Consider the following 22,973-nt stretch of genomic DNA (forward strand, 5'->3'; position numbering starts at 1 on the left):
CTGAGAAGAGCATTCAAAGGAAATGGCATGTGTATAAACAGAGAAGCAGGAAACAGACTGCAGAGTGGGGAGACAAGGATGGAGGGTGGCAGGGCCAGATGATGTCGTCTTAGATGCCACACTGCAGAGCCTGGACTCTGTCCCAAGGGCACTGGGGTGCCAGGAGGGTTTGAAGTGGAGGAGGGACAGAGTCAGGTTGCACTTTAGGAAGAGTCTGCTGGCTGCCATGTGGGGGATGGACCCTGAGCTCTCTGTGTGAGAGCCCAGAGGAAGCTGCCTAGGGAATCCTGGCAGCTGGGTGGAGCTGGGCAGGCTGTGGGGAAGGAAGGAGGGGGCTGGTGGAAAGAACAATCAGGAGGCTGAGTGGAAGGGCCATGGAGCCGACAGGCTGGATTTGAGGGAGACATTCAGGGAAAGGTCAGGGCTCTGGCTTAAAGAGGGGGCAGTGGGGACAACTCTGAGACGGGGTTCTGGGGGGAAGTGCAGTTTGGGGGAGATTCTAAGGTTAATGTGGGACCCGGTGGGTGTGAGGCTCCCGGGAAACATCCAGGGGGAGGTGTCCAGGGCACTGTGAGGCCCCAGATGTGGGGCAAAGAAGAGAGCCTGGGGCAGGGGAAAAGGGAGAGAAAGCCTGTGTGGGTGGGTGAGGAGCGTGGGAAGACAGCCAAGGACAGGGATCAGGAAGGACCCACAAGAAGGTGGTAACATGCAGGGTGCAGCCAACAGTTACAGCAGTGGACGTTGCTGTCTCTTCTACCGGATCACCTCGAGACCGGAAGAGCAGCGCTCACGGAAAAAGGCTACTGCGCAAGTGCAAAGGTGGCAGGCGACCACTGATGCGCATGCGCTAAGGATTCCCGCCCAAACTGCCAGAAGTAGTGCGTGGCATCATGTAGTGGTCACGTGGTGATCACTGTAGGAGGCCAACGGTAGGTGTAAAGCTGTGTGGACTGGGCCCTCAGCTCTCCACCAGACCCCTTCCCCAGCGCGCAGATCCCGCCCTCAGGCGCCTCCTCCCTCATACTCCTCCCTTCCTTCGGCTCCTGCGCCCTCTGACACCACGTCTTTATCAGGCCCTGTCAGCATCCAGCTCGCCCTCTCTGCTGCCCACAGGTACAGCCCTCAGACCCCTTCCTTACTTCTGTCCCCTCTCCTAGCCCGTAGACCCCTCCGCAGCACATAGATGCTTCCCTAAACCTCAGTCCACGCCCCCAACCCTCCTACCCTCTCCCAGCTCACAGACCCAGCCACTGCCCTCAGATCCCTCCCCCGGGCTCTTTCCGCAGCCGGAAGACCCTGCCCTCAAACTGTCGTCCTCCCTTGGACATTTCCCTCTCACAGCCCGTAGACCCCACCCCCTCTCTGGTCCTAACCCTCAGGCCCCTCTTCCTCCAGCCACTAGGTAGTCTTCAGACCCTCTTCCTAAGGCCTCAGACTCCTTTCCTTGGCCCAAATCCTGTCCCTTTAGCCCTTACACAGACCCCATCTCCCAGATAGAGCACCTAGCCCTCAGATTTCCTTAGATCCTCTTCATTCTCAGACTCCCTTAGATTCCTGACCTTGTAGCTCTCTCAGAGCCCACCTTTTTTCTCATTCAGACGTTTCTCTCCAAATAAGACCCCTCCTGAATCACCTTCCTTTCTCAGACTGTCCTCCAGGACTCCCCACCAGTCTGTCTTTATTGTCCCCAGAGGCCTAGTCCATCACTTCCTCCTGCCCTCATGAGAACCCCTAGCTGATCCCTGGCCAGAAGCTGACTGAATCTGGAGCCCACAGATGTCCTCGCTGCGTTCTCGCTTACCTGTGGAGCTGGGCTCCGTTAGGGATCCAGAAGGCCAGGTGGGCCGTCTGCATCGCCTTGCTGTGGCTGGGGGCCCAAGCTGGGGTCTTACCCGGCTTCTGCAGAGAGGTGAGGGTCTGGCTACCGGAAATGCCGGGCAAGGGGTTGAGGGGGGCAGCAAGATCAAGGGGTGGTATGGAGGGTGGGACTTCAGTCAGCCAGTCAACAGTTGTGTTGACACAACTGTGTTGACACAATAGGTGTGTGTGCTAAGGCTCTGTTGTTTGTGATGGGGATTTAGGGGTGAACATGACCTTCTGGGTCATTGTGAATGTAATCTATTATGGGAATTTAAGATGAGGTAGATACACTGGAAAGGATAGCTCTTTGGATAAGGTGATATTTGAGTCCAACAATTTAAGAGCCAGTCATGCAAAAAGCTAGGGGAAGCACACTTCAGAAAGATGGAATAACCATTGCAAAGGCCTTGAAGTCAAAACAAACTGGGTATATGTAAGTAACAGCAGGGAGCAAGGGACTCAGTGAGAGAACTGAAGCTGATGGTTTTGGAAGGGGTGTGTGTGCATTTTGTTGGATTTTGTTCTGTGTGTAATTGGAGACCATTGGAGTTGTGGGCAGGAAATTAACACTATCCAGTTTACAATTTCTGTTTTTCATTGATTTATGTAAGTTGGTTGTGTATCTGGTCACTTTCTGAACTTGCTTAACAGTTGTAATTGTATGTTGATCCTTTCACTTTTTTGTTATCAGCAGATGGTGACAGTTTGGTCTCAGCTATTCAGTCTTTAAATTCTAATTTCTTTTTCCTGTCATAAGCTGTTGTCCAGAACTCCCAAACTTTGTTGTCAATGGACATTTCTTTCTCTGTTGTTATTAGAGAGATGAGTCTGTGTTTCTGCATTAGGTACCATGCTTGCTCTTGGGTATTGGTTTATAATTTTTATGAAGTAAGGAAGTTCCCATTTATTCTTAGTTTTCTGAGGGTTTTTTTTTATCATAAGTAGGTATTGAATTTTATCAAATGTCTTTTCTGTATCTACTTAATTAAACATGATTTTTATCCTTTAATCCTTGAATGTGTTTTGTTATGTTGACAGATTTTCTTTTGTTAAATCATCCTTGCATTCTGGGAATAAATCAATTGGGTTACTGCTTTTCTTTTTAGGGGCTTTTTATATATGATCATAAACGGAATTGATGTATAATTTCACTTCTCATTCTGAAAACTCTCATCTGGTTTTGGAGTTAAGGTCACACTAGCCTCATAAAATGAGCCTTGCCCTCTTTTTCTGTTTTTCTTTTTTGGAATAACTTGTATACGATTATCTATACATGAAATGAAGTGATTATTGTAAAGATTGTATATATCCTGAAATGATTTGTATTTTAAGATGCTCTCTCTGCAGGGTAAGACAAATGTAGAAAATCAGTTAGGATGCCATTGCAAAAGATGGTAGGCTATTGAGTGAAATAGGATATAGTAAATGTGATTTTCAGAGGTTCCTGAAAGACTGTATTTGGAGGGATTTTTATGGCAGAGACCAAGCTGGGTTGGTCCAAGTGCATGACTGATTAGCTGTGTCTCCCAATTACATAGGAATGCAAGGAAAAAGACACCATGCACTTGCCCTCCCTGGGTATGTGGGATCTGGTCTGAAATAAGAACTCAGGGATGATGGATGCAAAGAAACAGGACTTGGGGCACGATGAGTGTGGAGATGAGGGGTTGGGAGGAGGGATCTGAGCAGGATGATGGAGGCGAGGGGATTGGCAAGGGCATGGAGGCTGAATCCAGAGGAGTTTACTGCCTTGTGCAGTGTTCAGAAATAAACTTGAGAGATTTCCTGATAAAATCCAGAGAGTTTGGTGGAGGGGTTGGTATGGCTCTGTGGTAGAGCGCATGCCTATCATGCACAAAGCCCTGGATTCAATCCCCAGTACCTCCATTAAAAAAAAATTCAGAGAGTTTGCTGATCTTAAATTTGATGCTAGCCACATGGGAGCTGTACGTACACTGAATTAGAGCTGGGTGGAGCCTGCCTGCCCTAGACAGTGCACGAGGCTCCTGTAAGCCCAAGTGCCCATGAAGTCCACTTCCTCCTGGCCCCTGGGTACCTTCGTATGACTGACAGCTCTGGGATCGGGGATAGATATTGGCAAAGCAGGTGGATGTCACCTTGTTCCAGTTCTGTGGACTTAGTGGTGGGCACTGTGTTGAGATGGATTCTGAGGCTGGAACTGGAAGGCGGGGGTTCTGGGACATAGAGACGGAACCTGGCGTCAAGGATCACCCAGTCAAGCAGGGACTGTAGGGGCTGGGAACTGGGAAAGGTGTTTCCAGGACCTCTGCCCCCAGAGTAAGGGGCAGAGACAGTCCTAAACCTTGCTGCCCCTCAGTTGTCCAGGTAGATGGTGAGAACTCTGCTGGGCAGACGGCGCTCTTCCTCTCTGCGCTGCTGGGCCACAGCTCTGCTGTGCGGCTCCTGCTGGCCTTTGGTGCCAACCCCAACCAGTGAGTGGACAGGTGGTGATGCCCCCACACTCCCAGGGCCCTGAGTCTGAGCCCCAGAGAGCCTGAGATCCAGGGCTCTCTTCCCCAGAGGTCTCATTCCTTCAGACCCCCTTCCATCCCCTGATGCCCCTCCCATCCCTGTGACTACCCCCAACTTTGTTCACTCAGTTAACCCCTTCTTGTCCTCCAGTGTCTATTCCCATTCTTCCGGTGCCCCATGCTCTCAGCGATCTCTCGTCCTCTCAAAGACTCCACTGTGTCCCCAAGTGACCCCCATCCTGATATCCACCTCCCATGATCATGGTGACCCCTTTATCCCTCAGTGCTCCCATCCTGCCACCTCTTGTCCCCCGTCCTGTCCCCTTCCTAGTCCATTCCTGCTCTCATTGTTCTGTTGTAGCCGCTGCCTCGATGGCAGCACACCCGTGCATGCGGGCGCCTTCTCCGGCCGCAGCCTGGTTATGCTGCACCTGCTGCAGGCAGGGGGTGACCTGCGTCTGCATGACCAGCAGGGTCACACCCCGTGGGACTGGGCAGAGCAGGGTGGTGCCAAGCAGAGCTGTGAGGTGAGCCACAGCCAGGGTGGGGTGAGGGCATCAGGGCCAGCACCCCCGCCCTGCCTTACCCCACACGCACCCCATCCAGATGCGGGAGCTGTTACAGCTCTGCCGGGCCAACATATCAGCACTAGTACACGGCAGTGAGTTGGCACCCACTGCATCCGTGGACCAGTTGCAGGCCGGCTCTGGACACAGCCTGTGTGGTGGTTCCCTGTTCTTTCTGCGGCTGGTGCAAGCGGACAGGTAACAGTCCACACCCTGAGGCCTGCCCACCCACTGCTCCCAGCTACTCCAGACTTACTCTCGGACTGCCCTTTACCCCAGGGCACCATGGCCAGAGCAGATCAGGAGATCCCCCCGAATTCCAGCCTCAGGGTTCGGCCAGGTAAGAGGGGGATGTTGAGGGGAGCAAGGACCACCTGTCCTCTTTGTGCCTCATGGTCTCGCTCCCCATCCCCAGCTGAGCAGCCTGTGGCCACTGGGGCTGGTAACAGGCATACCCCTCGCAGACCCCAAGGAGCTACTGCCAGCCCAGGGCGAGCCCGACCGCACCTATGAGAGCAGCTCCCACACCCTCATGGCCAAGTGAGAGATCGCCCCCTCCCACACCCCTGCCTGGCTGTCCAGCAGAGCTCTTGGGAGAGTCCAGCTCTCCTGCTCCCCTCACAGGGACACCCCGTGGCTCAGACCTACACTCTCTCACCTTCCCCATTTTTCCAGCCTCCTGTGGAGGGGCCACCCTGTGACCGTGCGGCAGCTGAAGGCACCTGGAACCCAGCCTGACGTGCTGCTGGCTGACCTTCAGCACTGCAGGTATGTCCCCCCGAGCCTTCCCTCCGGGCCAGCCCAGGCCCGCAGGCCAGTCTGCTGCCTGCCCTCCTGACTCAAGTGTGTCATAAACAGAAGCCCAGGGACTGTGGCAGTGGCCTTGTTTACAGGCTTCCCCTGTGGGCCAGTACTTGGCATGGAGCCCTCCTACTGGAGTGACTACCCCACCACTGGAAGGTGGGCACCCAGTTCCGTGTGCGGCCTTGTAGGCCTCAGAGAGGAGGTGGGTGTAGGGAGGGGTACCAGGGACAGGGTGTAAACTGGTTGCTGCCTCTGCCACCGCCAGGCTGTGTGAGCCTGGGTCTCGGTTTCTCCTCTGTCTCGTGGCTGAGGCGGATCGTCAGTCCCTGGCGTCAGTCTCTGTGCCCAAGAGCAGCCCCCACCCCGTGTGGGTTAGGGCCCCCTCGTGAGTGGCCTGCTCTCCTCCTGCCCAGCACCCTGCACCACCCCAGCCTGTTGCTGCTGATGGCATTGAGCCCCTCGGCGGACCTGTCGGGGCTGTGCCTTCTCTTCGAACCCGTGTGGCTGGGCTCCCTGCATGTGGTGCTGCACCCACAGGGACCGAGAGCGGCAGGGCCCCGCGGGGCACCCCGCCCTGTGCCAGGCCTGCTGCCCGGCCGCCTGCTGCTGCAGGTGCTGGAGGCCCTGCTGTTCCTGCAGGCCCGCTGGCGTGCTCACGGCGGCCTCAGCTCCCATGCCGTGCAGCTGGTGCGGCCAGGCCTGGCCAAGGTGGGCAGCCTGGAACACGGGCGCTCGCTGCATCAACGCTGGCTGAGGCCCAGGTGAGTGCCTGCCTCACTTGCCTGCCTGTGTCCCTGCCCAGAGGCCACTGGCTCACCAGGTGCCTCGGCCTCCACAGGCCACAGCAGGGCTACCCCTGGGGAGGCCCAGGCCCAGGACTGCCCCCACCTCCCGAACTGTATCCATGGCTGCCACTTGAGCTCATCTGTGGTGACACGCCTGCCGCCACCTCAGACCTCTACAGCTTCTGCATCCTGGCCCAGGAGGTCTTCACTGGTCAGTGAGTGACCCTGCTCCCCGCCCCCCTGCAGCTCCCACCCGTTTCGGTCCTCCAGTCATGCTTCCTTACAGGAGAGCTGCCCTGGGCTGGACGAGAGGGACCTGAGGTGAAGGCCAAACTGGAGGCAGGTGAGAGCCCGGCCCTGGACCCGCTGGTGCCAGCCCCCTACCAGGCCCTGGTTCGGGCTGGGCTGGGCCTAGGGCCTGCCGACCGCCGGGGCAGCCTGCAGAGTACACGATACCTGCTGCGGGAGGCCATGGCCCAGGTATGGGACTGGCAGGCAGAGGAGGGTGGCAGCCACGGAACGTCAGGCAGGCCCACGTCCCACACCCAGCCTCCTCCCCACAGGACTCGGCTCCCGAGGTGAGCTCCCCGGTGGACTGGACCACACTGTGCCCTTCACGCCAGGGTTTCCCACCAGGTTAGAGGGCAAGGGGGGATGGTAGCAGGTGCTGAGCACAGCTCGGCTGTGCCCCCGCCCCATTCCAACCACCTGGTCTGTCCCCCCCAGAGACACTGTACCCTGATGTGGCTCCCAGAGCCAACACTACACCCAGGCCTGTGCCCCCCGTGATGTCCCTAGGCCCCTCCCCACCCCAGGTAGGAGCCAGGACAGGCATGTGGAGGATCAAGGGAGCTGCAGGGCACCTGGGCCACCCACGCCAGCTCTCTGTCATTGCTCTTTGCAGGTCATGGGCCACAGCAGAGTCCAGAGTGGTGCAGCCTGGAATTCAGGCAGCAGCCTGACTCTAGGCAGCAGCCCAAGTCCCAACCCTAGCCTCTGCCCAGGCCACAGCCCCACGGCCAGGGTCAGCCTGCACCGCTGCCTGGAGCCCAGATCCACAGTATGGATACTCTGAGCCCCGCATGACTGTCCATTCACTTACCTGTGATCCCTCTCCCCAGTTGTCACCAACCCCAATTTCCCTGGCTACCTCTTCTCTGACCAGGGAGCCCCTGTCATCCCCAACTGTCCCCTCACTGATCTGTGACCCCCGACTGACCCTGCTTCCCCTAGGGCCCTGCCCTGCACTCCAGCCTTCAGGACTCAGCCTTCTGAGTTCTGAGGAGCAGTTTGAGAGGAAGTTCTCAGCCAAGATCCAAGCCCTGCAGGGGCTGAGGCAGCACACACACAGGGCCGCCTTGCTGGACCCCCCCAGCCCCATGAGCCCACCCCCTGTCTACTGACCTACAGGGAGGCTTCCCACATCCTAGAGGCTGCTGGCAGGGAAAGCCACGAGGGCAGGTGAAGCAGAAGACCCTGAGCCCAGGCCCTGCCCCCACCCCCGGGCCCATCCTGAGCTCTGTGGCCACCTGGTGGCAGCTCCAGTCTTTTTCTCCTGCAGGATCCCAGCTCTGAGCTAATCAGAGGAAGTCTCTTCTCCAGCCTGCAGAAGTGAGAAATGGGACCCTGGTGGGAGGGTCCCAGGCCCCTTCTTTATCCCTGAGGTAACCCTCAGTCCACCCCTACCCAACTGTCTCCCCACCCCCAGGATGGATCTGCTGGAGGAGATCATAACAGAGATGAAAGGTGGATACCAACTTGAAGACAGACCCAAGCTCAATCCCACTCCTGACACAAATTGTCAGGGCACCCACGGCCCCGCCTTGGCAGATATCGCTCCTCAGAGCCTCCCAGGAGGGACTCCGCACTTGGCACCTGCTGAAATGATAAAATGATAAAGTGACCCACCTGTCACTGCCTCTTTATTCACTGAGCCTGGCCCCAGCATGACACTAGCAGCCACGTTTTCACCATTTTTATTCATTAATTTTGTCAGATGGTTTAGTGGGGTATGCGAGGGGAGATGGGCAGGAGCTGTCCCCCCACCCCCTGTGCACAGGTCAGGACATGCTGAGGGCTCCTGGAAGGAGAGGGAGGACAGGGAGTCAGCCTAGTCCTCAGATTTGTGCGAGAGCCCCCAGGATGGAGGATGGTGGGGGGATGGGTGTGCCCGTCAGCCAAGGGTAGGGAAGCTATGGTCACAGGTTAGGGACCCACATCAGAGGCAAGTTACAAAGTTAGAAACCTGGGGTAGAGGTCAGGATCTCAAGAATACAAAACAAGGGACTGGGTTGGGCCAAGGTCAGTGAGGGGGAAGAGAAAGAAGGTCTCTCCCAGCTCTGGCTCAGCAGTAGCTTCGGGTCTGGCCCTCAGAGTGGAGGGACCAGCTGGGAGTGGGGTAGGGGGGTGGGGGACCAGCCCCCTCCCTTACTTGCCCCCCATTCCTGTACAAGGACCCTCGGTGGTGCTCAGCCCCCCTCCCATAGGCTGGTGGGGCTGCCCTGTAGAGCAGGAGAGGCTCCGGAAGGCCCCAGGGCCCGGGCACCCTATGAGGGGCGTGGTGGCCCCAGGGGGCCCGCTGTTTCTGGGGTAGGCGGGGTGCTGGGGGACCAGGATCAGAGCGGCTTCGGGGGTGGGCCGGAGGGGAGGAGGAGCTGGAAGAGGCAGGTGAGGGACCCCTGGGCCCTAGGGCTAGGTTGACATAGAGGGGTTCAGGTCTGGTGGGGCGCCGGGCAGGGTGCTGGGGGGCTGAGTAGCCAAGATGGTCATGGGGAAAGCAGGAAGGCGGTGGTGGGTAGCTGAACAGGAAGTCGGGGGACCTGTGGAGTGGCGGTGATTGGCCAAGCATGCCATAGGAGGCATTGAGCCTGTCTGCGGGCATGGAGCGCAAGGGACTCCAGGACCGGCTGGGGCCAGAGTAGGAGGACCCCTCGCCCGCCTCAATCTCATAGTACAGGTTCTCTCCCCTGTCAAGTGGTGCAGGAGGACCTAGAGGACTCCTCCAGACTGGGGCTGGGGAGCTGGGCTGGAAGGATGGGGAGCTGAGGGGGTACAAGCCTGGTTTGCGGACCCCAAGGAAGGGTGGCAGGCACTCCCGGGGGGCTGAGAAGAAGCCAGGGGTAGGAACCTGTTGGGGGACAGAAAACAGGAACTGGGCTGTTGTCTCTGGTGCATCCCCGTACCCCCAACCCCTCCTGAGCTGGGCACTGACCTGGGCAGGGCCTCTGGGTCCCCTCCTTGAGGTTCCCATGGGCCGCTGGCTCCTGACCAGGCTCCCATCACTTGGTTGCCTTGGAAGGGAGGGTGGGGGTCCTGGAGCCCAGGCACCTGGGTGGGCTAAGGATTGGGGAGGCAGCCCACTCCCTGAGGTCCCAGGTGGTTCAGTGCCCACCTCCAGGGACAGGGAGCGGTGGAAAGGGGAGTGGGGAGCAGATGGGGTGCTCTCCTGTTCCTGTTGGCTCTGTCTCTGGGCCACCTGCTGAGCCCGCTCAGCCAGGGCCAGGGCCATGAGTCGTGCTGGGTTCTTGGGGGGTGGGGGTGGGGCCCCCCCAGGGCGCAGGAGGGACAGGGGTGGGGGCAGCAGCGGTGACTCCATACCAGGACCTAGGAGAGGAATGAGAAGAGGAGTCAGCGGGGTCTTGGGCATAGCCTCAGGGTCTGTAAGCGTGTGGGTTGGGCTGGACAGGACTCACCTTGCTGGCCTGGTGCTCCACGGGGACCAGGTAGTGCCAGCTTGCTGCAAATCTCCTGTTGGCAGGTGTCACTCAGCTGGGCCTCAGCTCCACGTAGCAGCAGGGGGATGAGACGGGGGCGCAGGCCTGGGCTGGGGCTGAGGGCTGGCGTTGGGGTGGCCGAGGCAGGTGTTCCCCCAGCCCCCAGCAGCTCCAAGACAGCAGGTGGCACCGATACAGCCAGGGGCTCTGAGATGTCCAGGGCAGTGGGTGAGGCAGGGCTGGTGGGCCCACGGGGTGACAGAGCCTGGGGGGTTGCTCTGGGTGGGAAGGCAGAGGCGGGGGCCGGGGGGGCCGGGCTGGCGGGAGGTGCAGGGTCCCCTGGGGTGGGGCTGCTGCAGCGAAAGGTAAGGGGATCGAAGTCAAGCCCCCGGAGCCCCTCCAGGCAGCGGGGTGGGCTGAAGTCTAGCTCATCACCATCATCTAGCCAGGCTGAAGTTCGGTGTGAGGGGGAACCGGAGAGTGCCCCCAGCCCAGCTGCTGAGGACGAGGAGGACGAGGAGGAGGAGGAGGCAGAGGAAGAGGAGGACTCAGATGATGACAGGCTCTCGCAGGAGCCAGCTGGTGCTGGGCCCACAGGGAAAGCATCACTGCTGGAGTGGGGTCGCCGCAGCCTGTGCAGCCTCTGGAGGCCTGGAAGGGCAGTGTGGGGGGCAGTTAGGGGTCAGGGGACAGAACGTTACATACCCCTGTACAGCAGTGAGAACAGGGCACCACCCAGTAAGTTGGGGGAATAACAGGAAGAGGCACGTCCCCGGCGCCCCCAGATGGTGTCACAATGGCTGGGAATCCAGGGACAGCTGTTTAGACTCACGGGTGATAAAGGAAATGAATGGCAAGTCCATGAAAAGAAGTATTCCAGACGCAAAGACAAGAAGGAAGTGTGACAACCCCGTGGGCTGTGAGCATGAGACCAGCAGGATCTTGTACCCGGAAGCTGGAGGACAGTCCGGGGCCACCACCCCTGGGAAACTCTTGGGCCTTGTTTTGTAGAGTTGGATGTGAGCATACCGTACAGTATGCACCTCCACTCCTGGGTGTGCTCCTCAGAGCCCCCAGATGCATCGGGAAGAGGAAGGACAAGCAACTCCCAAGGGGATCCCCACACCTGGAACACTAGAGAGTGATGCAGAGGAAGCAGCCTGAGCTACACTCAGCAGTGCGGGCGGCAGCCTGTAACGTAGTGGTGAGTGAATCCACTTACAGCACAATACCCTTTTTAATGATATCTTTCAATTAAAGTTTCAAAACAACTAGGATGACTTCGCTTAACCTTGCTGAAGTTAATAAATCAGTCACAATAATAAAAGAGCAGATTCACATCACAAAAAAAAAAAAAAACAAAAAACTAGGACGTCACAGTGTTATTGGTGCCTACACTTCTACACCTGTACGTGATAAAACCCGGAAAGCAAGGGGATGAAGACATCAAATCTAGGGGATGCTTCTGGTAGAGTGGCAGCAGGTGGGAGGGGGATGAGCTCACAGGTGAGGTAGTGGGGCTCTTTTAGTTCTGGTTTATGGATGTTCATTATATTATTTAAATTGTTTTTCAAAAGGAATGATTAAAAGACTGAAGGGACTTTGCCTGGACCAAGGGTGAAGCTTTATCCAACTCATTGTACGTACGGTCCAGATTAAAAATGAAAAAAACCTCAAGATCCCCATTTCTGAATACATCATTTGGAGGCCAGCTTGGGGCCCCAGTCCCTCCCAGCACCACCTGGGCACAGGCATGGGCCACCCAGTGCTCACCAGCCCCGCTGGCCTGCGATGACAGAGACTCCTCACTCTTGGCGGATCTCAGTGTGACTGTGTCAGGTCGGTTGCCTGCAGAGAGAAGTAGAAAGGTCATGGGGGCCTCCAGAGCGCCTCCCCAACCACCCCAACTGCTCCACCTCTGACCTGAAGGCTGCGGTCGGGCACGGGTGCCCCCTAGCCAGGGCAGAGGCTTCTTTCGGGGGATGCTGGGGCCCCGGCCCAATGCAAAGAAGGTCTTCCAGCTGCTACCCCCAGGCTTCCGCTGTTTCTCGCTTCTCTCCCCTTTCCTCCTGGGGTTTGAGTGAGACACAGGAAGCAGGCTGAGGAGCTGGGGCCTCCAGGCTGGCCCCTTCCATCCAGGGCATCCCACTCACCTTTCCACAGGTGAAGCTGGGGCCTTGGGTATTGTGGGCTCGGTGGGTGTCCCCAGCCGGCCCTGGGTACGAGCCTGGGCTTCCTCCAGCGTCAGCAGGCGAGTGGAGGGGCCGCTGCCCGCAAGGGACTTGGGCCTGGGGAGGAGGCAGCGGCCTGGGGAGTCGGGAAAGGGGGCAGCTATCAGCCCCAGGGCCATTCAAGGTCACAGGCAAAGCCAAGCGCTACAGCCCAAGCCCCGGCCCGCAGCGTGCCCACCCGGGCTGGCAAGGCAGGGGGCCGGGACGGATCAGGCGGGAATGGGTGGGCAGCAGGCAGGTGAGGAGGAGGAGTGAGGCAGAAACGAGCTGATGAGGAGGCAGCTCCCAGCAGCCAGCGAGGGCAGCGGCTCTGGCTTCAGTTACCTCGGCCCAGAGGGCCCTCCGACGTGCTGAATCCTGACTGGGCTGGGGTCCGGGGCAGGGCGGGGAGTCTGGGTGGGGCCCGGGTGGGGTCAAGTCTGGGGACCTCCCACCTCCTCCCAGGTGGACCCATGGCCCCACACGCCCCCAGGAGCTACAAGGGGTGAAGGAAGAACGATGTCCGGGCCAAGAAGTGGGGATCCTGAGCGTAGGAGCTGAAATGACAAGGGTGGGGAGGGGAGGGAGAGGCCGGGGCGGGGTCCTCAAGGAGCCAGGGTGGAGGTCTTGCTTCAGTGGGATAGGGATGGGGCTGGGAGCCCACCTGCCCTCCCTCTGCAGCCCTGACAATGAGGGGCCAGTAGCCAGGACATCAGGGCTGGGATGGGCGTACCTGCAGGGTCGAGGCCAGCGGAGGTGAAGGTGTCACTGAACAGGACGTCCACGTGGGTGAGCAGGAATTCCACCACCACTGACTGCACCCGCACCTCCCGGAAGGCTGCTGCCCCCCCCAGCCCCACTGACTCCAGCTCCATGGACCTGAATGGGAGGAGGGGGAGGGTGGCCGGGTGCCTTGAGCCCCAGCTGGTGGGTTCTGGCCAGGCAAGGTGGGGAGCCATGGGAGCAATGATTGTCATTCAATGTCTCTGACCTTATCAAATTGATCACACCTAGAACTGGATTCTCAAGCTTTCCCCAAACCTGCTCCCTCTCTGCCTATCCCATCTCAGTCAGTGTAGTTCTTCTAGTGGCTCAGGCCAAGCACCTTGGAATTGTCCTCGACCCCCCTTTCCCGTACACCCACATCCAATCTTAGCAGACCCTATGGGCTCCATCCACAAAATCTATCCAGAATCTAAACGCTGCTCTCCTACTGCCCCCACCGCAGACTAGCCTCCATCCTCTCCCTCCTGGATCATCATACAGCTTCCTCACTGCTCCCATCCTGGCCCCTGCAGCCTACTCCCCACACAGAGCCAGAGGGATCCTGTGAACCCTTAAGTCAGCTCAGGGCCCTCCTAGCTCAGAGCTATCCCCCGGCCACACCTCACTCCTGGGAAAAGCCAAAGTCTTCACCAGGACCCACGACCTGTAAGTCACTCCCCTATCTGGTCCCCTGTCACCTCTCTGACCTCATCATCTCCTCCCCCTCAACCCCTCACTCACTCAGCTCCAGTCACACTAGCCTCCCTGCTGTTCCTCCAAAATACTAGGCCTTGACCCAGCCCCAGGACCGTTGCACTTGCTATTCCCTCTGCCTGGTTTGCTCCTCCTCAGATATCCACGTGTCCCTCCTTCACCTTCTGCAGGTATTAACTCATATGTTACCTTCTCAATAGTATCTTCCCCATATACTTTATTTAAAATTCTAAGCCTCTACATTCTATGTCTATCTTTATTTTTCCCCTTAGTTCTTATACCTACCATCTGATGTACCACCTATTTTATTTATTTAGTTATTTGTTTCCCAGGAAGAACTGAACTCCTCCAGAACAGACAGCTTGCCTGTGTTGGTCACCATCAAATCCTTTGGGGCTTACCCTGCTGCTGGCCACAGAAGACTTCTTACTGAAGCCTTCCCTACCACTCTATCTAAAAACTTCAAATGCCATAATCCTGCAACATCTCCTGTCCCTGCTTTGTAATCTTTCTCCTTGCCACTCGTCACCATCAGACAGTATACTGCATTTCTCTCTTAACAGTTCACTGTCATCTTCTGCATGAGAATGCGAGCGCAGAGCACAGGTTCCTGCTCACCACTGTGTCCCCAGTGCTGAGAACGGGGCTGGCATACAGGAAGTGTTTAATAAGTATGTGTTGGGTGAAATGAGCAAGAGAACAAAAGCTGGGTGATTTTCTGGTGTGGGGTAAGGGTAGGGGGAGACTGGAGACCCAGCCTATGGGAGAGAGGCGATGGGGGAGGCTGGTGAGCTGCCAGCTTACCGTAGCAGGTTGGGTGCCCAAACGATGGCCAGGTTGCGGGCATGCATGCTGGTGTTGGCACTGTGTCTCGCCATGCGGGCCAGGTGCCTCAGCAGGTATTCCAGGGTCCTGGGGGTGGGTGCAGAAGGGGCCACCTGAGCCTCAGCTCCCTTGGGAACCCACCATAGCCCTTCCCTGACCCTCCTGGTTTACCTGTAGTGCGGCGGGGGCAGCTGCTGGATGACGTCGTGGACCCGCACCAGGCGTTCCTCCTCCCCAGGCACTGACATGGCTTCCTGAGATTGTGCATGGGTGTGATGGGGACCGGGCTGTTCGCAGCCCAGCACCCTCCCCACTTGCCAGCTCCATTACTCACGCTGAACTTGCCGTAGAGCTGGTATGTGAGCAAGGGGTTGGGCAGCTCTCGGAAGTAGAGCTTGCAGAGGGAGGATACACTGTGGATGTCCTGCAGGAAGGCGGGGCCGGACAGTTCAGGGATCCTTTCACTGTCAAACTCATGCCTGAGGCCACCAGGTCAAGGAGGGGAAGATTCGGGTCAGAGCTGGCCCACCTGGCGGTGTCCTTCCCCTCCTCTCAGTGTCTACAGGTGGGTGCCACCCTCTTCCTGTGCTGGGCTCTTCAGAAGCAGAAACTTACTGAACTCCCTCCCCACCAACAACCCTGTGTGCCAAAGACAAGGGCACCCCATTTTACAGAGGAGGACGCTGAGGCTCAGGTGGGAGATGCCTCTGCTTGTAGCCACCCAAGGCTCTCTGCCTGCAGAGAGTGACTGTGCTCCTTCCACCAAATTGTGCCATTTTCCTGGCTCCAAGAGGTCACTGGAAAATGCAGCTGAAATCCCAGCGGGCCCTGCTCACAGTTCTCTGGGGTGTCCCACCCTCCCAGGTCAGAGCTCTGCATATGACCTCTGCCTCATCTCTCACTGCCCCAGGCTCTGGGCTCTCACCTGTCAGACCCTTCACCCTGCCTCACTGCTTCTCACCTCGAAGACTGTCAGGCACACTGCCCCGCCTCAGCTCAGAACCCCTCCTGTGGTTCCCCCCTCACTCCTGGGAAAAGCCAGAATCCTAGCAGCCATCCAAAAAGCCCCGCATGCTCTGCCACTAGCTGCTTTTCAGACATCATCTCCTGCTGCTTCCCCTTGTGCTGGCTGTTCCCTCCACCGCGGGTACCCACGTGGCTCGCGCCCTCACTTCCTCCACGTGAGGTCTCCTCCAGCAGGCCCTCTCTGCCCACCCTATTTAAAACCACAATAACTTTCCCTGATTTCCTATTATGATCTTCCTCACCCTGGTCTTCTTTGCTCCGTACCACTTGCACCTATTGTAAACTCTCTCATTTCCTTGTCTCTCCCTCCAGCACGCGGACCCCACGAGGGCAGGAGTCTCTGGCTGTCTCCTTCACCACTGCACCCCCAGTGCCCAATGTCTGGCGTGTGGCAGGTGCTCAGGGAAGGCTGACCCCTCCGCTTCGAATGCTCGTTCTATGCTCACCTTTCAGACCTCAGCTGTGGTGTCACTTCCTCAAGGAAGCTCTCCCTGCCCCCACACCACTCCAACCCCGCCCTATGCCCTCCTAACTCCCGATACCTCTGTGTCCCCAGCACATGGCACAGCGCCTGGAACAGAGTTGATGCCCAGTAAATGTTTGTGGGGGGACAAGGTTGGTGCAGGGCCCTCACCGTAGCCTCTGGATGTTGGACGACACGCCGGAGAGCCGGTAGATTCCATCCACCACCCCGTGGGCCTCAATAAATTCAGAGCAGCAGCGAAGCACCTGGGGCACTGGGAGAAAGCAGCGGGGTCAGGGCTGGGCAGGTCGCATCATGGATGGGAGAGGTGGGCAGGAAAGGTGGGCCCAGCCTCACCGTCCTGGCCTGAGTTGCTGAGATGCTCTCCTAGGTCGCAGCCAAACACCCTCTGCCGCAGGATGCCCCGCTGCCGCAGCCGCTGCCGAGAAGGGCGGGAGCGCATGAAAGTGCGGAGGAGGCCGGCCAGCTTCCCACGCGGCCGGGGCACAGCTGTGGGGGTAAAGGCAGGACACACAGGGTCAGGGCAGCCACCAGTCTGGTTGAGGGGGAGGGCAGGGGCCTGGCCTGTAATTTGCATTACCTGAGGTCAGAGAAGAGATACCCTGGGGAGCCGGGACACCACCTGGGGGACCGTCAGCATCTGTGGGGTGAACCATGGGTAGAAAGGATAGCTGGCAGGCAAAGGATGCAGGAGGGCCTCCCAGCTTAGCCCAGGGCACTCACCACCCTTCAGTCCTGGACCGGGCCTCTCTGTGAACAGCTCCACACATTCACTGGGGAAGAAACCAACCTGAGGAGGGTTCAGGGTCAGTGACTGGGCCACCTGAGCTGGCAAGTGCCCTGACCCCGCCTGTCCACCCCATGCCAGGCTCACCTGGAAGCCCCGCTTGCCCCGCCACCAGCTCCGATCCTCCGTGGGTGGCATGTCGATCACTGAGACGATGTCTCCCACCTGGGAGTGGGCAGGTGCAAGGAGGGAGGGTCAAGAGGGCAGGGCAAGTGGGGAGCCTCGCTGGGGTCTGCTCCCCAACAGCCTCACCTCAAAAGACAGCTCGTCCGGTGCCTGAGCTGTGTACCGTTTTACCACGTGGGCAGCGGCCACCGCGGGGATATTGAGTGAGGCCTCCTCGCTGAGGAGCAGCCGCCGGCCGTGGTTGTCCAGCTGAGATAGAGGGGGAATGTGGCAGGGAGAGGCCAGAGGAAGGCGGTAATAAAGACAGAGAAGGTTCCTCTGGGCCAAGTGGAGGTCGCCACCTGTCCCCCACCTAAAAGCCCCTGTCACTGAGAGCTATTGATCAAACACCTCCAGCCGTGCATCTTGCAAAACAAAGACCCTTCCGTGTCCCAGGACTCCCCTGCCTGAAGTCTTCCTGATACACCCCTGCATATCACCCTCCATAGCTGACACTGCACATCTGCTCTCCAAAAACCTGCTGCTTTAAGTTACTCTTAGCTTGGCGTTTTGTGCGTTAGAGCCGAACCTATTTTTATTTTTAATTGATATACTTTGGAATTCTTACATCCCCATAACCCAATATCTGCACGTGCACATGCACACACACACGCACGCGCATTCTCTTTCACAGGCATGCGCCCACGCAGACACTGAAATACCACTGCCTCCTCCACTCCGGCTCATTTCTTTCCTCTGCCCACACACCCTCCCAGCCTGGTTCTTGCTCCTCAGACATGCCTCATGCACTCCCAGCTCCAAGCCCCCTGCCGGACCCACCTCCATCCAGGTGAGCACAGGCCCACAGTTGAGGTTACTGTCCACCAGTCCTGACAGGGTCTCCAGGTACTGTAGCAGCAGTGGCACCAGCATCTGGGGGCAGGTTGTCAAGGTGGGCTTTGTGAGGAGACCCTAGGAAAGCCCACTGCCCTCCTATACCACCCGGGCTTGCCCCTGGCAGGGGGCAGGGCTGAAATTCAACTTGAATGCGTGGATGCCGCTTTCTGTTAAGTCCTGAAATGTGGTCATATCAGTTGCTAATTAGGCTATGCCAAGCCCCTGTGTGCCCCCACTGGTCTGGCCCTGCTGACCCTCCCAAGGAACACCCTAGAACTCTCCATGATCCTAAAACCAGAGGGAGTCTCCAGAACCCTGCTGCAGTTGTAAGACCTCTGATTAGTTGGGACTCGGGCCATACCAGTGTTTAAATATTTATCTATCCTCCTGTCTTGATGGTTTCACACATCGCCAGTGAGAACACACCATGGCTGAGGTAGGGCTGGGACAAAAAGCAGTTTACCTGGGCAGCCCTGGCACCCTCCGGGGGTGGAGGAAGCTCTGGGAGGCAGGAAAACCTCCGGTCAAATATGCATCGGTGGAGGTGGGCGTCCAGGGAACGGAAGTCATCATAACTGCGGAGAACTGGCCAGGAACGGCCCTGTGGGTGCAGGGAAGGACAGAAGGGAGCAGTGGTTCCACTACACTGAGCTGAAGACCATGGCAACCAGTCTGCCAGGCTAAATGAGGGGCCGGGGTGGCTGGGCTCACCTGACAGGTCACCTGTACCCCAAACACCAGCTCATTCTCTCCAGAGAAGCTGGGGCCTTCACGCTCTGGAGACAGCAGGAGCTGTAGAGGGAAACAAAGGCCCAGGCGAGGGCCTCACTCTGGTCCCAGTTCCAACCTCTCCAGATTGGTATTATCTAGGGATGGGTCTGTGTCCCCCTCCTGGGTCTCCCCCAAAGACAGGGCCTGGTGATGTATCAGTCAGAGTACAGGGTCCTGGCACAGAACACACACCTAAAAAAAGTTGTCATTGAACTGATAAAGGAAGAAATGAATGAATGAACAGCTCTCCCCTTCTGCCCTGTGGCTCCTGCCCAGGAGCAGCCTGTCCCAGGGATCGGTTTCAGGGGTAAAGTTGCTGATAGTGCTGGGTTGGGTGGGATCTGACCTTCCCACCTGGGTACAGACCCCATACCTGAATGTGGCCAAAATCAACGTTCTCGTAGTGAAAATGGGCACAGTCTGCCAGTCGGGGGAAAGGACCCCGAGGAGCCGAGAGCCTGGGGGACAGGTGATAGATGAGCAGCGGCTCCTGTGCCTGGCGCCTCCCTCCGAAGCTGAGCCTCTCCCTCACCTCTCACCTCTTCCCAGGTTTCCCCTTCACACTGGGCCCGCCAGTGGGAGGCAGGGGCTGCACGGAGCCCTCCCCTGGGCCATCCAGGCTGTCAGTGCTGCGAGCCTGGAGAGTAGAAAGAAGAATCAGAGGCCCCCAGAGATGGGAGCAGAGAGACAACGGGCGCATTGTTATCTGTCAGCCTGGGCCCGCAGGCCCGAATTGCTCTACACACTGCCCTAAGCATGGAGTAGAAGGGTAGGTCAGGGGGAGGTGAAGGCGGGGCTGAGGGGAGGGCTGCTTCTTCGTGTGTGGCCTGCGGTGGGGGGCTGGAAGAGCAGGGACCAAGGGTGAGTCAGGGAAAGAGCAATCTGGTACCACCTCTCCCTGTTTAAAACCCTTCCATAGCCCCTGCAGAGCACAGTCTCCCATATGTGCCTCTGCATGCCTTTCACTGATGTCAGGACAATCACAGCTCCCATCTTATCAGTCTTCCTGCCTCCACTCTCCCTTCCTGCCAGCTTCTTCACAGCAAGAGCCAGTATAACTTTCACGAAACACAAATCTGCCTCTATCTCTCCACAGATTATGGCTCTTCAATGGCTCCCTGTTGTCTTTTAAGATGAAGTCTAAATTCTCTGGTCTGTTTACCTCTCCAGCCTCATCTCTTCACATTGCCTCCACTTCCAGAGCTCTCAAACTTCTGAGAGTCCAACAAAAGCACCATCTTCTCATTTTCTTCCAGGCCTTTGCAAAAGCTGTTTCCACTGCATGGGACACACTTCCCTATCCTTTCACTAGGTTCACACCTCCTCATCCCTTAGGTCTCAACTCTCCTGTTCCCTCCACTTTGAAGTTCTTCCTGACCTTTCAGACAGTGTCAGGCCCCTCTTCTGGACCCCTGCATCCCCTGAACCTCCCCCATCCAAGGCTTGAGGATGCTGCCTGAGCTTCCCTCATCGCAGCCCTGAGCACTGAGATGTCACCATCTGGTGACGAGTCCATCTTCCCCCACTGGACTGGGGCTGAGTTCCTAGTTCCCCAGCATTGCCCAGCACACAGCTGGGCACAGAACTGATGTGCCTTACAGGTAGGGTTGTGTCTGATTCCACTCTGAGTCCCAGGGTCCAGTGCCAGTTCGGTTGAACAGCAGGGGCCGGGTAAAATCTGATGAATAAATTAACCATCTGCCAGATGAGGATTCCCCAGACTGGGCTCTAGCCTCTCCCTCCTTCATATCCCTATGATCCTGACTTCATCCTTTGGTCTCACCCTTGGGTCTGCCCTCCTCCAGCCCATGAAGTTCCTTCCCCAAGGCAGGATGGGATCTGACTCTTTCTGTGCCTGGAGCAAAGGGGCTACACAGAGGTCTCAGTGATAGTGAAGTGAGCGAATGAGAGAGGGAATGGTTGAATAAGCAGGAGCAGCATGGTGAGAGAGGGAGACAGCAGGAAGGGTAGATGAGGGTAAGAAAATGGAGAGGCCCTAAGGATCAAATTGGGGGTACAATGCAGGCTTGGGATTGGGGTGGAGAAAGGAGGAGGGGGGCAGCTGGAGAGGCTGAAGTAAAGGTTTAGGCTGATGGAGGGTAGGGGAGGGTTGGTTGACAGGGACTGGGATGGGGTGAGAAAGATGAGAAGAAGAAAAGGGTCAGGCTGAGGATGGAGCCTGGTGGGGGTGGGGCTCAAGGATGAGAAAAGGGCTGGAGGTATGAGGAGGAGGGGGCTAGGCCAGGGAAGGGTGGAGGTTGGGATGAGGACGCCGAGGATGGCTCTGGGATAGGGGCTGGTGAAGGACCCAGAGAGCCTCAGCGGGCCCCTGCTGGGGCCACTTGGAAGGATGAGGGATCCTTCCCTGAACCAGCCCTTTTTACTCCCAAGTCTGGGGCTTCTGAAACAGTCACCCCCATCCAGGGCGTGGAAGGGGGATGCGCGCAGAGGGGGCGGGGCCGGGATAAGGACTTGGGCCCAAGACCAAGCCGGGGGTCTAGAGGGACCGCGATGAAGGGTGAGGAGCGGCGCAGGGCGCAGGGCGCAGGCCGCAGGCTCGGGCGGGGCCGGGGGCGGGGCGCGCGGGGCGTGGCCGCGCCCAGACAGACTGACTCGCCGACAGACTGACTGCCGCGTGGACCCCTTACCACCATGGTCGCGTAGCCTCCTCAGGCGCCGGCCGCGCTGGATCCCTCGCTCGTCGTCCTCGTCGCCGATGCCGCCGCCATGGCGACACAAAGGGGAGGGCGCGAGCCGCGCGCGGGCGGCTGCAGGCCCCGCCCCTAACGGCTGCCCATGGCTCTGGCGCGCGCGCCCCACGGGGGCGGGAGCAGTGGGGGCTCGGCGCCGCTTCTCATTGGCTCCACCGTTGGCCTTAGGGCTACGCCCCGCCCACCTGGAGGCTTTTCATTGGCTCCGGCTTGGGTCCCCTCCCTCCCTGGGTCTGTCTCTTCCGTCCCGCCCCGTGAAGTTTGACAGTACCACGCCCATGTCTGCTTTTCATTGGCTGTCATTCCCCTCCTGAGACACACCCCCAGGTTCTTTATGCTTTGCTTCCAACATTTCTATCACTAAGCAGTGGGCCATCCCCATAGTTCGCTGTCAGTGAGCGCTCTTCTGACACTCTTAATTTGATTCTCCCATGGCCTCAGGGCTTTTCTCCATCCCCTAAGCATCTCTTCAAAAGTCTCAGTCCTCTAGCCCTACTTTGTCACTTCTGCTCCGCCCCTGCCCACAGAATACTAAGTGTTTGCCCATGGATGTTTTTCAGACTCAGATGCCCTGCCTGGGACATAACCCTAGGCACTCTGCGACTTGGCCTCCCTGTACCCCCTGGACACTTTCCTTGTTTCTTCCTCTAGTCTCTTCCTCTACTGCTTCTTACAGGCTGGCCTCCAGCCTTGACTCCTTTTTCCTAGGAATAAATTTAGATCTGATGCCAGGATGCGATCACTCCTACCATAATGCCAATCCCAATCGTTCCTGATGTTGACTGCGGCTCAGAAAACACTCTGTACCAATTCTTTCTCCAAGAGGACCTTCCATTGTTCATGTTCTCAACAAAGCCCTCACCTCAGAAGGTACACACTTGATCCATCCCTTCATTCATTCAAAAACTCTGATCACTTAATTTGTGGATATATCAGTAACCAAAACAGGGGGAAATATACCCCGCCCACATGGAGCTCAAAAGTTAGTGGGAGAAGACAATGAACAAAATAAATGTTTTAAAATATAGAATATTAGAAGGTGATTACGTTCTATAGGTAAAAATTAAGAAGAAAATTAAAAAAAAACTTTAGGGTGGTGGGTATAGCTCAGTGGTAGAGTGCATGCTTAGAATGCATGAGGTCCTGGGTTCAATCCCCAGTACCTCTATTAAAAAAACTTTTTTTTAATTAAACATTGATTGGGGAAAGTGAATGGTGAGGATCTACTCCTGAGTTGAGAGTCAGATAAGGTGAATCCTAGTCTTGCCCAAAGTCTTGCTCAAAACCCTCTCCTGCCCTCAAAGAGGATGAAACCAAGAGATTTTGCTTCAATGGTCAGAAACTAGGATGAGGTGGGGCAAGGCAGAGCCACGGGGGGGGGGGGAGGTGTGGCGGGGAGCCATTTCCCTAAATTAGCATGACCCTTGGCCTTTCCAGAATAACTCTCAAAAACAACTA

General features: G+C 57.5%; 2 protein-coding genes and 1 non-coding gene across 19 annotated transcripts; 2 read left to right on the forward strand and 1 right to left on the reverse strand.

The window, feature by feature from the left end:
- Nucleotides 1-766: 766 nt before the first annotated feature.
- Nucleotides 767-8,410, forward strand: LOC107034821 (inactive serine/threonine-protein kinase TEX14-like). Of its 15 annotated transcripts, none has more exons than XM_072967185.1 (18): nt 767-929; nt 1,074-1,113; nt 1,659-1,909; nt 4,199-4,313; nt 4,714-4,879; nt 4,959-5,116; nt 5,198-5,258; nt 5,334-5,458; nt 5,594-5,686; nt 6,136-6,483; nt 6,561-6,718; nt 6,794-6,987; nt 7,071-7,143; nt 7,234-7,322; nt 7,412-7,567; nt 7,918-7,968; nt 8,069-8,118; nt 8,216-8,410. In XM_072967185.1, the coding sequence occupies exons 3-18, from the start codon at nt 1,777-1,779 to the stop codon at nt 8,400-8,402; spliced, it is 2,157 nt and encodes a 718-aa protein (XP_072823286.1). In that variant the 5' UTR covers nt 767-929; nt 1,074-1,113; nt 1,659-1,776; the 3' UTR covers nt 8,403-8,410. The 15 variants fall into 15 exon arrangements, 13 of the variants coding, with proteins under 13 accessions (XP_072823286.1, XP_072823283.1, XP_072823287.1 ...); XM_072967182.1 differs by having other exon boundaries at nt 1,692-1,909; XM_072967186.1 differs by lacking the exon at nt 1,074-1,113.
- A 57-nt stretch (nt 8,411-8,467) lies between these two features.
- ARHGAP33 (Rho GTPase activating protein 33) lies at nt 8,468-21,586 on the reverse strand. 3 transcript variants are annotated; one of them, XM_031671981.2, is made up of 21 exons: nt 21,453-21,586; nt 19,344-19,441; nt 19,178-19,262; nt 18,745-18,825; nt 18,497-18,634; nt 17,977-18,069; nt 17,284-17,406; nt 17,119-17,196; nt 16,968-17,034; nt 16,825-16,884; nt 16,581-16,733; nt 16,395-16,497; nt 15,069-15,213; nt 14,906-14,988; nt 14,714-14,821; nt 13,164-13,309; nt 12,374-12,527; nt 12,144-12,289; nt 11,994-12,068; nt 10,200-10,871; nt 8,468-10,110 (listed from the first exon to the last, which is right to left on the reverse strand). In XM_031671981.2, the coding sequence occupies exons 1-21, from the start codon at nt 21,456-21,458 to the stop codon at nt 8,852-8,854; spliced, it is 3,873 nt and encodes a 1,290-aa protein (XP_031527841.2). In that variant the 5' UTR covers nt 21,459-21,586; the 3' UTR covers nt 8,468-8,851. The 3 variants fall into 3 exon arrangements, with proteins under 3 accessions (XP_031527841.2, XP_072823280.1, XP_072823281.1); XM_072967179.1 differs by lacking the exon at nt 21,453-21,586 and having other exon boundaries at nt 8,468-9,634; nt 9,719-10,110; nt 19,344-19,455; XM_072967180.1 differs by lacking the exon at nt 21,453-21,586 and having other exon boundaries at nt 13,164-13,198; nt 19,344-19,455.
- A 1,024-nt stretch (nt 21,587-22,610) lies between these two features.
- On the forward strand, nt 22,611-22,683 carry TRNAS-AGA (transfer RNA serine (anticodon AGA)). The gene has a single exon. It is a non-coding gene; the product is annotated as a tRNA-Ser (tRNA).
- Nucleotides 22,684-22,973: the final 290 nt, after the last annotated feature.

This window comes from Vicugna pacos, chromosome 9 (assembly GCF_048564905.1).
Source record: "Vicugna pacos chromosome 9, VicPac4, whole genome shotgun sequence".
NCBI classification, from domain to species: domain Eukaryota; kingdom Metazoa; phylum Chordata; class Mammalia; order Artiodactyla; family Camelidae; genus Vicugna; species Vicugna pacos.